The 14,245-nt window shown below is 38.0% G+C and overlaps 2 protein-coding genes across 4 annotated transcripts in view; both read right to left on the reverse strand.

Annotated features, from left to right (window-relative positions):
- Positions 1–8,027, reverse strand: part of prr14 (proline rich 14) — an 11,240-nt gene extending 3,213 nt beyond the window's left edge. The window contains exons 1-7 of one of the 2 annotated variants that reach the window (XM_024272036.2): positions 7,880–8,024; positions 6,877–6,904; positions 6,612–6,796; positions 5,583–5,745; positions 3,540–3,577; positions 1,000–3,432; positions 306–447 (exon numbers count right to left, since the gene is read on the reverse strand). In XM_024272036.2, coding sequence (XP_024127804.1) covers positions 306–447; positions 1,000–3,432; positions 3,540–3,577; positions 5,583–5,745; positions 6,612–6,754 — 2,919 coding nt within the window. In that variant the 5' untranslated portion in view covers positions 6,755–6,796; positions 6,877–6,904; positions 7,880–8,024. Of the gene's footprint in view, positions 1–305; positions 448–999; positions 3,433–3,539; positions 3,578–5,582; positions 5,746–6,611; positions 6,797–6,876; positions 6,905–7,879 lie in introns of both variants that reach the window. The other variant, XM_024272037.2, reaches the window with a different exon arrangement.
- A 437-nt stretch (positions 8,028–8,464) lies between these two features.
- On the reverse strand, positions 8,465–13,491 carry cd2bp2 (CD2 (cytoplasmic tail) binding protein 2). 2 transcript variants are annotated; one of them, XM_024272929.2, is made up of 7 exons: positions 13,365–13,491; positions 13,009–13,093; positions 11,563–11,695; positions 11,267–11,424; positions 10,616–11,189; positions 10,457–10,542; positions 8,465–8,733 (listed from the first exon to the last, which is right to left on the reverse strand). In XM_024272929.2, exons 2-7 carry the CDS (start codon positions 13,084–13,086, stop codon positions 8,623–8,625), a joined length of 1,140 nt encoding a protein of 379 aa, XP_024128697.1. In that variant the 5' UTR covers positions 13,087–13,093; positions 13,365–13,491; the 3' UTR covers positions 8,465–8,622. The 2 variants fall into 2 exon arrangements, with proteins under 2 accessions (XP_024128697.1, XP_024128698.1); XM_024272930.1 differs by lacking the exon at positions 13,365–13,491 and having other exon boundaries at positions 13,009–13,358.
- Positions 13,492–14,245: the final 754 nt, after the last annotated feature.

A 14,245-nucleotide genomic window follows, 5' to 3' on the forward strand; every position in this document is an offset into this window, starting at 1 on the left:
AAACAAAGAAATAAAGTCATACATGTTAGGAAACATCAGTGAAGAAACTTCAAGTTCTTTAGATTTGTTTTTTCCTCCATAAATATTTAATTTAATTGAAATTTTACTTTTTAATCATTAATTTTTACTTTTAATCATTAAAGTTTTAAACAAACTTCAACAGTTTGACTTTAAATACATTTAGTTTCTTCTCAACTTTTCTTTTGGTAAATGGACAAACTTGAAACGTTACCGAGTTAAAACTGCCCACGAGTCGGTCAGTTATTAATTTCTTTAAACTGCTTAAATTAAAAGCGGGGGCGTACTTTGATCTCCGAGTCCGAGAGAGCTTTCTCCTCCCTCAGCCCGACGTCTTCACACTCCTGGCTGGAGGAGCTCGTGTCTTCACCGTCGTCCTCCTCTTCGCTCCGTTGTCTCCTCTCAGACTCAAGCTGAACCGGATTTCCACTTTCAAGGAGAAAAACAGAAAAATGTCAGCACAGGTTCAAACACGACACATTCATGGGCTAAAAACAGCAAACAATATATATATATTATTTAAAAAGGACTGTAACAGAAAAGACCATTTGAGATATAATGAAAACAATTTTAAACAATCAGCAGCTAGCAGTTTGGCAGAGAAAATATCGAAGATCAGGAGAAATGATCAATATATAATTGATTAATTGTGGTCTAACGATCAAATCAGTCGTCATTTGGCGGCTGCAGCTGCAGTTCAGAGATCGTCTGGTTGTTGTAAATGTCATCAATGATCAGGAGATCAGGACGGTTACAGGAAGACGTATGAGATGTGCTCTCGGAACAAAAAAAAAAAATGTTTGTTCGTGATAACCAGATAGTTATTACAAGTAAACTGCCAAAAAATAAATAAGCTCTTGCAGCTCTTGGATTTTGTAGAATTTTCTTTAGATATGTCCTCCATTAAAAAAATGCCACAAAAACAAGTAAAAAAACACCACAAACAACGTTTTCATCAGAGTGGATCTTCTAATGCGTTACCTGCAGCTTGAATCCAAGGTGGCAGCAGCTTCAGCTCTTGGACTCATGCCTGGAGTCCAGGTGGAGGGACACGGTGGGGGTGTCACCGAACAGGAAGTCGAGGATGAAGAGAAGTGTCCTGACGGGCTGGAGCTGGCAGCGGATCCTCTGCAGTCGCCTCTCTTTGACAGAAAAGCCAACGGGCTCGACAGGAAGCAGGAAGCCAGAGCGGAGAGCGAGAAGCTGGGGGAATGCGAGTGAGTGGGAGACGGGTGGCGGGGAACCGGCTCGTGCGGAGAAGACCTCCTGAACGGGTAGACCTCCTTCCGGAGACACAGCGGAGCGATCTCCCTCTCCACCTCCACGCTGCAGACGGTGTGTCGACGCGCCCGCCGCTGGGACTTGTGAGCAGCTGAGATGTGAGGACCGTGGTGATGGTGGTGATGATGATGATGGTGGTGGTGAGAAGAGTGAAACCTGCCGGGATGTGGAGAATGCAAACTTCTCCAGGGAATATCGTGACTTTCAAGAGACAGAATCTCAGGGCAGGAGTAGCTCCGTTGCAGGCGTCTTGATAAGCCGCCTTCTGAATCCCGGACGGATGAAGACGCCAGATCGGCGTCCTCCATTGTGACGGATTTCGTCAGCTCTTCAGCTTTAGGAGACCTGGTTTGTAAAACTCTGGCTCTTCTGCTGTGATGGTCTGCTCTCCTCTTGACTTGTCTCATGTGGGACCGACTCGTAGTTTCTGAGCTCCTTAGAAACATCTCTGTGAAAGGAGAGATCTTCTCCTGACCTGCTTCGTCTTCGTGGCCGTCTACAGAACGCTGCGATTTTGCAGTTTGTTCAAAAGCTGGGATTTCTAAATCTGCAGCTCTCTTGGGGGTTTGAACTTTGCCGTTTTCGTGAGTTTTGGTAACGGGCTCGAGTGCATCATAAAGAGCGTTTTTGGGTCTCTTCTGTCGCTGGTTTGGTCTCGCCGTGAGACAGTTCTGGGACGTTTTACACCCTGATGATTGGTCGCCTCTTTCCGACCTGGCGTCGCTCGACAGCTTTCGTTTGATTGGATTTTTCCTTGCAGTCGCGCGCTGGACCTGCTTCTCATCCAGATGGACGAGGACTACGGATACTTGAGAGAGCGCCTCGGTAGATTCCAGATCCATAGAGACAGCGTTGTGCTTTACTCCGACACGAGCTTTTGTTTTGCATGAACTAACCGGCTTCGCTTTGCTTTTACAGCCTTTCGAGGCGTGGTGCGGCGCTCCACAGCTCGAGCAAACCAACATCGGATCAGCAGAACCGTCAGTAACATTTGCTGATGTTCTCCCATGTCCATTTCTCGCCTTTGTGCTTCCTTTTGTTGCCGCGATCTTTTTTGCTTTGCTTTGTTTAACGGCTTCTTCCTCGCTTCCCGAGGGTTTTGTGGATGCATTCACCTTCCGAGGTGTTTTCCTAGAATCCGTGTTTATCGTTTCGGAGGTCACCCTTTTACGCTTTGAAGCGTCCTTTTCGCGGCAGTTTAGCTTCAGTCCTCTTTTCACTGCCACACCTGAGGCTGATAGAAGTTCAGAGTTTGCTTGGCACTCCTCTGGCTGTCGGCTTAAAGTAGGCAACGTTTTGTTAGGACCATCGCTGAATTTGCTGCGCAGACGGTTTTGAAGAAAGCTACGGTTACTTTCCTCACTCTGATCTTCGTAAGGGTTAGAGTAAAACGTGGAAGAAGATATAGACGGATTTCTGTTCGTCTCACTTGATTCACTTTTGCCTGAATTCTGTTGGGAGGGACGTCTGTTGCTCTGCGGACGGCTTCTGTGGTTCTTCTCCACGGTGGATTTGTTAAACTTGGACTCGTGCGAGGCACTTTGATTGGAAGACGAACTCAACGTGGGTCCGGAAGATTCTGAATGCTGCTTGGCAACAACACAAGCTAAAGATCTGTCCAGCAAAGGCACTAAAGAGAAACTTTGTACCTGTGGATTTAACGTACATTCATCTGCCTCAGATAACGCATCAAATTCCAGTTTTTTAGAATACTTGGGGGTAGCAGGTTTTGAACACTCCATATTTCCAAAGTCACCCTGGACTTGCGGATGAGTTTCAGTCTCCTGGTTGTAGTTCTCTAACTCATCGGTTCCTTCATCACCATCTACATGTTTGTATGGACAGTCGATTGACGGTGGAGGACTCCCTGATCTGAAGAATTTGACAGGAGTCATGACGATCTCCGTGAAACTTGCCATCTTGGACTTCAGTGACTGAACCAGTGGACCGATAACCCATCCCTTTTGGGCGGATCCGTCTTCAATAACATGTCCGACGGGCATTTCTCCACACGAACCCATGTCAGGCTGAGTTAGACCGGTACTTTGTGAGGTCTCTTCTTCAAAAGTCTCAACTTTGTTTTCTCCAGAGAAGTTGACCACGTTCTTCTGTTGAGTTTCAGAGTTTTTCTGCCTGGAAAGAAGAAATGAAAATAAAGTTATCCCCTCTTCAAAGAAGTGATGATGCATTTAGCTAAAAGTATTTCACTTGAATAGAATCCGATAATTGTGCAAACTTACTCAGTTTGGTGCTCCACAAGAGGTCTGCTAAATGCATCCTGCAAATAAATGATATTGTTATTCATTTGGTCACATTAAAAGCACTACAAGAAGAGATTCTGAAAGCCACATAATGTAGAACATTCATTGTTTTAGTAAAAGTCAATTATTTGTTTTGTGATAAGAAGTCCAACATTAAAGTGTTATTATGTTCTCTTTAATTCTATGGAGTGTGTTGCATTTTCCTGACAGAGTGGTACCTCACCATACTTTGTGGATCTTTGTTCTGTCTTTCTGTGACTGTATATGAGATATGGATGGAGTCAGTGCGACACACCCTCCCCAAAAATTACCTAGTTTTGGCTCCAATCAAAGGAAGTCAATTCAGCCGCCATTTTTATTTTATTTTTGGTGAAACAGACGCCGCCATGTTGGAGCCAGTAAGCAGTGATTGGTCGGAGTCGGTCTGAGTAAATGTTTCTATGGCAACCACTCTCTCAAATCAGGAGTAAGCTTGTTGGAAAGCCACTTGAAAGCTTTTTTTCTGCTGTTTTTTTCTATAGCGGGCTATAGATAAAAACGGTCAAATGTTGAATGTTGAGGCATCTGATTGGTAAGTTAATAACTTGAATAAGAAGTCCAACATTCAAGTGTTATGGTGTCCTCTTTAATTCTGTGGGGTGTGTCGCATTTTCCTGACAGAGTGGTACCTCGTCATGTTTTGTGGATCTTTGTTCCGTCTTTCTTATTGAAGATCTGGACAGTGTGAGTGTGACATCACCTATAAAAAAATGTTTTGTTTTGTCTCCAACCAAATGAAGCCAATTCAATTGCCGCCATGTTGGAGCCAGTAAGCAGTCAACGTTTCTACGGCAACCACTCTCTCCAATCAGGAGTGAGCTTGTTGGAAAGCCAGTTGAAAGCGGGCTAAAAAAAAAATGTGTCAAACATTGTATGTTGAGGCATCTGATTGGTAAGTGAATAACGTACAAAAAATAATTTAGATTATCAAGAACTAGTTTTAAAGAAAACAATGTTTACTCTGACTAATAGAATGACTGAGTAATAGATGTTTATTTCTCTATAGAATTCTGGGATTTTGGCCTCTTGGAGCCAGCGGGAACTTCCTGTTTGGAACGCCAGAGGAGGGGGTTCAGCAGCCAGAGTTCCTGTTTTAGTTCTTTCAGCCCCCACATGTTATCATCAGAATCTTGTTCTGTTCTGCTCTTTTAGCTTCTGTCATCATGATTAGTTTGCTAGTTTAACATTTGTGGTTAAAGGGGGAAATTTCTTTCCTTATTTATTTCTCCTGCTTGTGTTAGTCCAGTGGGAAGGTTCACGTTTTTGTATATTTTATTGACCTTTTAAACTGTTTTTAGATAAGATAGCACTTGTAAGTTTATTTCATTTTGTTAGTTGTTTTGGCATTTGTAGATATTTTTGTTGTCATGAACTGCTGGGAAATCAGCCGTTTTATTTTGCAGATCGCCGAGCTTGATTTATTTTGAGCCAAAGATCGGGCGTGGTAACAGTTATGCCCCACAGCCCCTGAGCAAAACAGCGCGTAGCACCAAGGGCAGAAACTGATTTGATCATTTTTACTGTAAATGTTTAACTGAACAGTCACTGCACCAGTTTTTACTAACACTTTTATTCGATACTCCATGAATTTGTCACGTCTTGCCACGGAAATCTAACGGTTCACATTTTAGTTTATGATAACTGTAATTTATGTGTTAGTAGGTCACAAAGAATCTCAAATGCCTGTTTGTGTTAGTGCAGCAGACTGTGAAAGAGGATTAAATCACTCAATTAACCCTTTGCACGACTTCGTCTGTTCAGAGCCTCTGCGCAGGTTCAGCAGTTGTTCTACAACATGAAAACTGTAAACACAAACAAACCATTCAGTTTGGATGTTTTTCAATGAGGAAAATGTTGATTGTGTTAATTACGCACGTGTGCTTTTTGAGCTCAACTCTGAACGAGACATTTGCACTGGGATTTCAGCAGTGAAACGGTGCACAAAAAGAGAAAAACTTTGAAGTCACGAGTGAAGCAGCATACCATGATTGCGCTCTCCTCTTGATCGTGTGCAGTGGACGGACTGTTTGTGGCTGGTTTTTGGGGGACGTGTGAGTCGGCGTAACCCTGTTTTTTCTGCATTTGCCCTCTAAGCCCTTGAACGCGACCACTCCTCCGATGCCCTGACAGGCCATCATTTGCACAGCTTCAAATAAGAAAAAATATGAACTTTAGCTTGTTGTTTACTAATAGAAACTGCAAAAATAAACATGTAAAGACAATAGTTATGGGAAAAATATATAGGGGAAACATAAATATTGTGCAATTTTAGATGCTTTTCTTGTAATTAAATTTGTATTTTAGCTTTTTTTTATTTAGAAAACTGTTGTCATTCACTTTAAAGACCCACTCCATTTAAAATAGTCTTTTGGGTGTTTTTAACATGTTTTTGTAGCATTTTTCTCATGACGAAGGACTTCTTTTAAAAAGATTTAAGAACAAACCTGCATTTGTGAGTATTTTTTAAATAAATCGTGTTGGATAAGGAGCAAATGAAAACCAGCTGTAAGTAAGGGCTCTGGTTTGTGACGCATAGATCCATAAACGTCTTAATTTTCCTCGTCTACGCTGCCATCTGGCTCAAAACTGTATGACTGGATCACTCTGATATTGCTAAGTTTTTTTTTTTAGCTATGTTAAAGTTATCGTGGGGTTGTGAGGTGCTATAAGCTTGTGGCAGAGAGTCTAAACAAAGGCACCAAAACAGATACTGATAAATTCCTGCCGCACTACAGCAAATATGTCTAAAAAAAACAACACAAACTTTCTGATTTATACTAAAAACTGCTAAATCATAAGTAAAAACCCAAAATTAATTATTTAATTGGAGTGGGACTTTAAGTGAAGTGCTTTTTCTTATTGCCAAAAGAATCATCTGCTCAGAAGACTAAATTCATATGGTTAAAATAAACATGTTTATAATTTCAGAATCAGCTGTTCAAAAATAAAAATAGCAACAAAACATGAAGGTGGAGGCGTAACACAAGCAAAAAAGTGCCACAAAAACTATACCTGGGAGTGATGTAGGAAAGGGGGAGGAAAGGTGGTGCGGGTTCACTTTGGGGAGGTGCGCTACAGACAGGGATTGGGGTAATAGCATCTTCATCCATCGGAAAAACTATCTGAGCGAGAGAGTCAGAGGGATGGGTCAGCATCCCTTTGCTCCTTCACTCTCCTCCTCCTCCTCCTGGTCTCCTCTGTGGATAAAACGAGCGGCGGGGGGGTTCACATCAGAACGGACGCAGCTCAAAGGGGGTTGCAAAGAGGGGGAACTTACTTTCCTTAAGCCTGCCACAGAGATTATTCTGAAAATAATAGATATATATGCATATTAAAGTGTTGAAAGTCCATGCAAAAATAGTTCCAGGGGACAAAAAATGCCAATTATCCACATTTTTAAAAGGTTTTTCAATCATTTTTTGGCATTTACAATTAAATGATGAAGATGAGGAGCACATCTTTTTATAATCTGATGAAGCAATCTGTTTCAAACAACCAGCTCTGGAGGATGAGACAAATAAAAATCACCAAAAAAATAAAGTAAAAAAAAAATAATGGAAGAATAGAGATTTCACAATGTCATAAAATAGGGTTTGTTTTTTTTTTTCAAATTTCTGCAATAATTTAAACAATTTAAAGCGATTAAATAATTGTGAATGTTACTTTAATGTTGTGATTTGAGTTTTACAAAACCAATAACTTAGAAAATATATATATATATCAATAGGAAATATCTCATTTTATTTCGAGCATCAAACCAGTGACTGAGATTAGCACGCGCTTCCTTCATTACGGCTCACGCGCCACAAACGTGTTTCATTTTTTATTAATATTATTTCCTATTTATATATTTACCTTTCCAAAAACCCATTAAAGACGTAAATATGTCCACCATTAACCTTAATTTAGCTAGTTTTTCATAAAACAGAAGCGGCGGTTTCATTAAATTTGAGCATCGTCTACTTCCTGAAGAGAGGTCTCCTTTCCAAACTTTTTCTTTCTAATAAAATAAACATAGCCAGAGTGCGGTGGTCAGCTGTCGTCTTAAAAACACAAATTTAAGACAATTATCTGACAGAAAATGTACATTTACATGAGCTTCGTTCTCAACGTTCGGCTAACCTCAATATTTTCCAAAGGTTTTTAGCAGTTCGTGAAGCAGACAATAGTCGTAGCCGAGAACTGTCATTTCGCCAGAACATTTCAGTAGAAACGGGGCTCGACTACTGCCTGCAGCTGACTTGTGTGCATAAACATTCATATAAAAGAGGGTAACAAACCTTTGTAGAAATATTTAATTGACCCGTGGAGCAATAATCCAAACGCGACGTAAACAAGACATGCCGGACGGACGGCGCCCTACCGCGAGTCGCCGAAATATCCGTTTTTACAAATGAACCAGCCAGGCAAAACAGCTCGACCAATCACGGCACGAAGAGTTCCCTCCCAGGACCGCCTCGTTGAAATCTGGCCAATAGGGAGGCGACATGAGGGGTCGCAGTTTGAGGACAGCCAATAGGAGTGCTATGGAAAATTACGCTTTGTAACAGTAGTCTTTGGTTGTTGTTTTATGTCCTGGGGTCATCCAGCATCCGAAATGAGTCTAATTTTAAAAGATAATTAGATAAAACAATTATCAAATAATTAAAAAATACTTGATTTTTATCCCAGATATTTTTTTGTCAAAACAATTTAACAAACATTTAAAAATAAATCTATTTTGCTTCCATAATTTCAATTTCTTCACCTTTAAGAGACACATTTTTATACAAGATGAAGCAAATATAATTCATAATGTTTGTTAAAAGTTATTCTATTATAGTTTCCACATAAATATGTCTAATAATAATAAAGAAGAAACAATATCAAACACAGCAAGTTTATTAAAAACATGCAGAAAAGAAAAATACATTTAACACAAAAATCTGTTTTGGTAAAATGTAAAAAGAAGAGACGAGGACGAATTATAGGATAAAATGATAATTAAACCGCAAAAATGCTGAGGATCATTTATGGCCATAATTCATGTGTAAAGATCAAAGTCTATTCTTCTTGAGTTGTAGAACTGAGACCCGTCCTGGTCCACTCTCCTGCAGTAAACGCCGTCACTGAAATAGCCTTCATCCACCCAGCCCTGGAAAACAAACAATAAGAAGATTAAAACCCCCCCAGGTCCAACCGAGGGTCACAGCTACTTCACAAGTCAATAATCTGACAAACACGACGGGATTAAGTGTTAACTTTAAAGATACAAGAAGGAAAAGAAAGTAGTTCAAGTTTTATAAAGAAATAAACTCCATTATAATGTTGGATATAAAATGCTGCATGGATTTTAAAGAAATGAATAAAAAAATGTGTTAGATCAGGGGTCTGCAACCTTTAATCCTAAAAGTTTTCCAGGTTCTTATGACGAAACCCATCAAGAGCTGCAAAGTTTCACCTCAAAGTTAAAAAAATACACTTTATTTATGTTTTTGTGGCCATTAAGTCATTCATTTATAAAATTTAGCTTTGAAATTGAACTTATTTCACTTTTGACAAAAGCACATTCAAGTTCCTTTCAAAATAAAACACATACTGTGTTTAATCCGATCTTCTAGCTGCACTTTAAAATGCAAGAAACGAAACATTCTTTTATTGACTTTTGTGTTTCTTCACTCTCCTTTTACAAGTGAATAAAAACATAACATTAGCGTAGAATCCAAAATCATTTTAAATCTATTTATGTAAATGCAATAAGATAAACCCCTCTGATAGAAGATTAAACCATTTAATATTATTTTAATTAATTAGGCCTTTCTGACATGTCAAAAATCTAAACATAAATTAATTCATTAAGTTTAAAGTTTTCTTCAAAGCTTAAGAGCCACAATGGATTAATAAAAGAGCAGCATGTGGCTCCAGGCCGTAGGTTGCAGACCCCTGAGTTAGACATTAAAAAATAAAATTAAAAAATATAAATTCGTTCTTTCGGATAACACCCAGTTTTCTTAGTTTTTCGGAGTCTCAGAAACCTCGGGGTGTTGTTTGCAGAGTCTTCGTCACTCCAAACGGATCATAAAAAGTTTTAAATCATTTGAGGAGGAATGTGGCAAAATTAAAAAGTATTTTTACCTATAAATGCTTTTATTTCTTCTCGTTTAAAAATCTCTTGTTACCTACTTTAACAAACATTCCCGAAATCATCATCAGCTTGTCAAAAAGGCTTTAAACCAGAACCAATAAACTGACACACATTTAAAATGTTAGTTTTTGAGCCTTGCATGGGCAACCCCAGATGAACATTTCTGACCTTTTAACTCCCTACTCTTGGCTCAATCTTCCAACCAACCAAAATCCTGCTTTAAGACGAGAGGAGATCTCTTTTAAGCTGTTGCTAAAAAGTCTTCAAAACTCCCTCCCAATGTCGCTGCATCAGATCGACTTCGTTGAGTTCTTTAAATCCCAGGTTAAGATGTTTTTAGTCCTGGTTTTAGTTTGATTTTGACTTTTAGTAAACCTTGTTAATTTTGTATTTTGTTACCTTTCTGTGTTTGGTTGGATTTTAATGAAAAGTGCTATAAAAAAAAAGATATTTATTCAATTCTACTCTTTTTAAACATGAATTATCACTATTTTATTTAAATAAAATCAATATCAGTAATAAATATAACAGTCGTTGTGTAACTGGATTCAAATTAACTGAAGAAATACACTTTCTAGACACAAACATTTTAAAAAATTGAAATAAAAAAAAGTTTATTTTGACTCTAATTTTTCAGATAATAGCAAAAATACACAATACAAGATCTATGCAGCATTTTATTCACTACTTTTATGCAACATTTGAATATCCTAAATAATGTGAAGACAATAACCTGCATCTGCTGGCTGGTGAAGGGGCCGTAGATTTCTGAATTGTCCTTGTTGTCCCATTTGTACTCCCACATCACTTCATCACTCACTAAAAAAATCAGAGAGGTGAATAAAACAAATTGCATGACAATAGATAACCTTCAAATATGACTCCAAATTACCTTTTTTGTCTTCTTCCTCGTCTTTTTCTCCAACTTTCTCATCAAATTTATCCCCAAACATGTCGAGTTCATCCTCTTCATCACTGCCTCCAGGGTTCTGCCTGTCCGCTGCCGGCTTCTTGCTCTTCATGCTCTTCATCAAAAATCCTAGTTTCTCGTAGGTGTGCTGGTAGATTTCAAACATCCCAGATCCGACCAGTCTGTCAGCGAGAGCTGTGAGCTTATCCAGCTTCTCTGCATCCCTTTTGCTCTCCTTCGTGGGCTCGTTCTCTTTCCTCAGCTTCCCCTTCTTCCCTCCGAGGCCTCCTAACCGACGGAGCGCGGCGGCGACGGTTTCTCCTGGTTCCAGTAGCTCCACCACAGCTTCAGTGAGCTGATGCTGGGTGTAGGACGCTAGCGGGTCTTCCACAGGCATTTCCTCCTCCTCTTCTTCCTCCTCCTGCTCATCTCCGTCTCCCTGCTTCTCCTCCCTCTGCTTCTCCTCCTCAGCCTCATCCTCATCGCCGGCTCTGCGTACCCGTTTGGCCCCGAGACCTTTCTTCTTCTTTTTGAAAGGCTGCTCTCTTATTTTCACCTGTAAAAATGAAGATGTTTCGATGATTCCATTCAAACTGAAACAAGTCCATGTATGTGTTCCTAAAATGAGGATACCCAGTCTATGTTGTCGAGCCAGTTGTCTTTAATCTCTTTTTCCTTTTTGATAAAATAGTTTCCCTCTGAATCAAAGTGACCTTCCTCCATCTCCTCTTCTAGGTTGAAAGGTGTAATAGATACTCCTTCGTCATAGTCGATAGTTGCTCCTTCTTGACCTGAAAACACATTTTCTTACATTAAAACAGTTTTACAAGAGCAATATTAGCATAAATGATTACTTTGTTCAGTTTAGCATGTATTAAACATTTTGGATTAATAATTATGTCATATTTCTAAATAATAATAACGCTTACCCTCCACATCATCACTAGCTAGAATGTTGTATTTGCTGTGTTGTGTGTCTCCTCCTTCATCATCCTCTTCATCACTGTCTAGTGAATGTTTACCCTTGAACCTGGAACCGGGTCCACTGACAGCCTCACAGGTCTATAAAAAACAAAAAGTTACTGAGAAACAAAAGCAAAACAAATCCACTTTTATTGTAATATACGCCTAAAAAGCCTAAACTAAACAGTAAAATGTGCTTTTATTATTATTATAGAGTGGGGCTTACTTCTAAGATAATAAATAAGATTTGATTTCTACCAAATTCAGAATTTCAAATGTGTGCTACTCTCATTTATTAATCATTTCTGTTTTGTCTAAGAAAAAATACTAACAGAAAGTGTTCACTTCTACTAAAGAAGTCCTCAGCTCAAAAGCTTTTATGTTGGCAAGAATTCAAATGAAGTCTTAGGATATACTAAAATAAAGTAAGCATCTTTAAAATAAGTGCACTAATATCTCAACAGTTCAGTAAATTAAATGAAGGAAATAGGTCAACAGATGATTTGGAAAACAGGCAGCACAACACTAAAATAATTTCAACTTTAACTTTATTTATACAGCCCTTTTTCTGCTAAAGAGAACCTATAAGTGATTTATATAATAAAAAATATAAACAGTAAGTAAAACATTGCAGCTAAAAAAAAGCAATCATACTAAACAAATACTTAAAATATATAGATATATCCCACAAAAACAATCCGTCAATAAAACCACCTGCACCTGAGGCTTCTGGAGGGTCATAAACTAAAAGTAAAACTGATAAAAATGTTGTTTAAACTTCTACAAACTAAAAAAAAGAACGTCAAATCGACCATAAAGCTGAGCGGGAGCCAGTGCAAAGATTTAAATTTGGAGGAATGTGATCCTTCTTTCTGGTCCGGGTTAAAAGGCGACTTTTGTACAAACTGCAGCCGATTGACAGTATTCACATTAACGGTAGAAAGAAGGTATTACAATAATCTATTCTAGAATTCAGCGCTGGAACTGGAAAGACAGTCTCACTCGGGCAATATTTCTGACATGATAAAATGCAGTCTTCATAACACGGTTTGTGAGAGCTTTAAAGGAAAAATCTGCATATAAATATATAAACATATATAAACATTTAAGCTCAAAGTGGATAAGGAATCTTCTGTTTCAGAACCAACAATTAGGATCTCTGTTTTGTCTTGCTTTAAAAATGTCTTTACTATCCATGTTACTATAGTTAAACTACAGTTCAAAAGGTCATCAATGGGTCCCATTTTATCAGGAGAAACATAATATTAATATTAATAACAGTAACAAAATACACACTTGTAAGAATGGTTTCGTCCATTCAGATCAAATGTCAGAAACCAAAGTCATAACTTTTGATTAAACATTTGACACATGACTTTCCTCTAGTTTGTATGAGAGACGAGCAGCTTTACCTTCTTCTTGGCGGGTCCGTCGTCTTCCAGATCAAACTCCTCATTCCCGTCCTGAAATGTCACTTTTCTTTTCGACATGATGGTGCTGGAGAAGACAACAAAGCGCCACTTTTATCCACGCAACTGCACACCCAAAGCTGCAATAACACGCATGTTAGCTTTGCAGCTAAACTGTTAGCTAACAACAACCCAGACACAGCATGCAGAGCGAGTCAACGCCTCGCCACCAAGCGACAGAACATATTAAAGTCAGACAACATTAAACGGTGAACATTGTTTTTTTTAAAAAAGAGCGTCGGCTGTGACGAATACGTAGAAATTTAACACCAAATATAGTAATGGAGCGCGTTAAAAACCTGCAGAGTTTGTCAACGTTCGCTTTCGTTTCTTGTTTGACGGAAATCTAGGTTATCCAACAACGAGAGTATGAAGCGCCACCACCTGGCGTGGAGGGGAACAGCAGCCAACCTTTATTATTTTCAAGATGAACAGTAACAGAAAAAATACATTTTGTTTTATGGTTATATATTTTTTAAATGTTTATTTATTCATTTATTTTTATATAATGCCCATATATATATAATTGCACTTGTGGTAAGTTAAAGCAGAATTATTTTATATTAAACTGATAAAAAATATAGAACTTGAAAACAGAGAAACGTTAATTTATTACATTTTTGCTATTTCATAATTGAAAATTACAATTTGAGTCAAGGTATGTTTTATTTTTGTAGATATAAAGCCAAGAATGCTATTGAATTTCCATCTAATTCTTTTTATTTAATCATCTTTTTAAACAGCTTTAGTCAATTAAATTATTTCGGTATTTATGTAAGCAAAAAACAAAAATTCTGTACTTAAAATGTTTTTTGGTGTTAATTTCCACCTTTTTTTAATTTATTCTATTTTTTAAAGACGTGTTCAAATAGCTCTATTACATTAAGCTATCTCATTAATCGTGTTGGCAAAAAAAGAGCATAGAGTTTTTTAGATGTTTTTTTATATTACGCATTTTTGTTCTTCTATATTATTGGTTTTTCAAATTTACATGCAAAGAAGTGCTTCAGAAGAAAAAAGTTTCCCATTTTTTTAATCAAATGTTTATGAGTGTGTGTAAAAGTGTATTACATTAAATATTTCAAATCCTATTTTTGAATTATTTTCATTGACAACAAACTCTTTACTAAGAGTAAATTATATAAATTATTGTAATTATTGTATAAATATAGAATCAAAA

The sequence above is a fragment of the Oryzias melastigma genome, linkage group LG8 (genome assembly GCF_002922805.2).
Source record: "Oryzias melastigma strain HK-1 linkage group LG8, ASM292280v2, whole genome shotgun sequence".
Taxonomy (NCBI): Eukaryota; Metazoa; Chordata; class Actinopteri; order Beloniformes; family Adrianichthyidae; genus Oryzias; species Oryzias melastigma.

Bases quoted from the DNA above. Each gene is read 5' to 3' on its own strand.
- cd2bp2 (XM_024272929.2), bottom strand. From the start codon at position 13,086: ATGTCGAAAAGAAAAGTGACATTTCAGGACGGGAATGAGGAGTTTGAT. The intron at 11,696-13,008 runs GTAAAGCTGCTC...TGTTTTTTATAG, and splicing joins ACGGACCCGCCAAGAAGAAG to ACCTGTGAGGCTGTCAGTGG. The intron at 11,425-11,562 runs GTAAGCGTTATT...ATGTGTTTTCAG, and splicing joins AGCTAGTGATGATGTGGAGG to GTCAAGAAGGAGCAACTATC.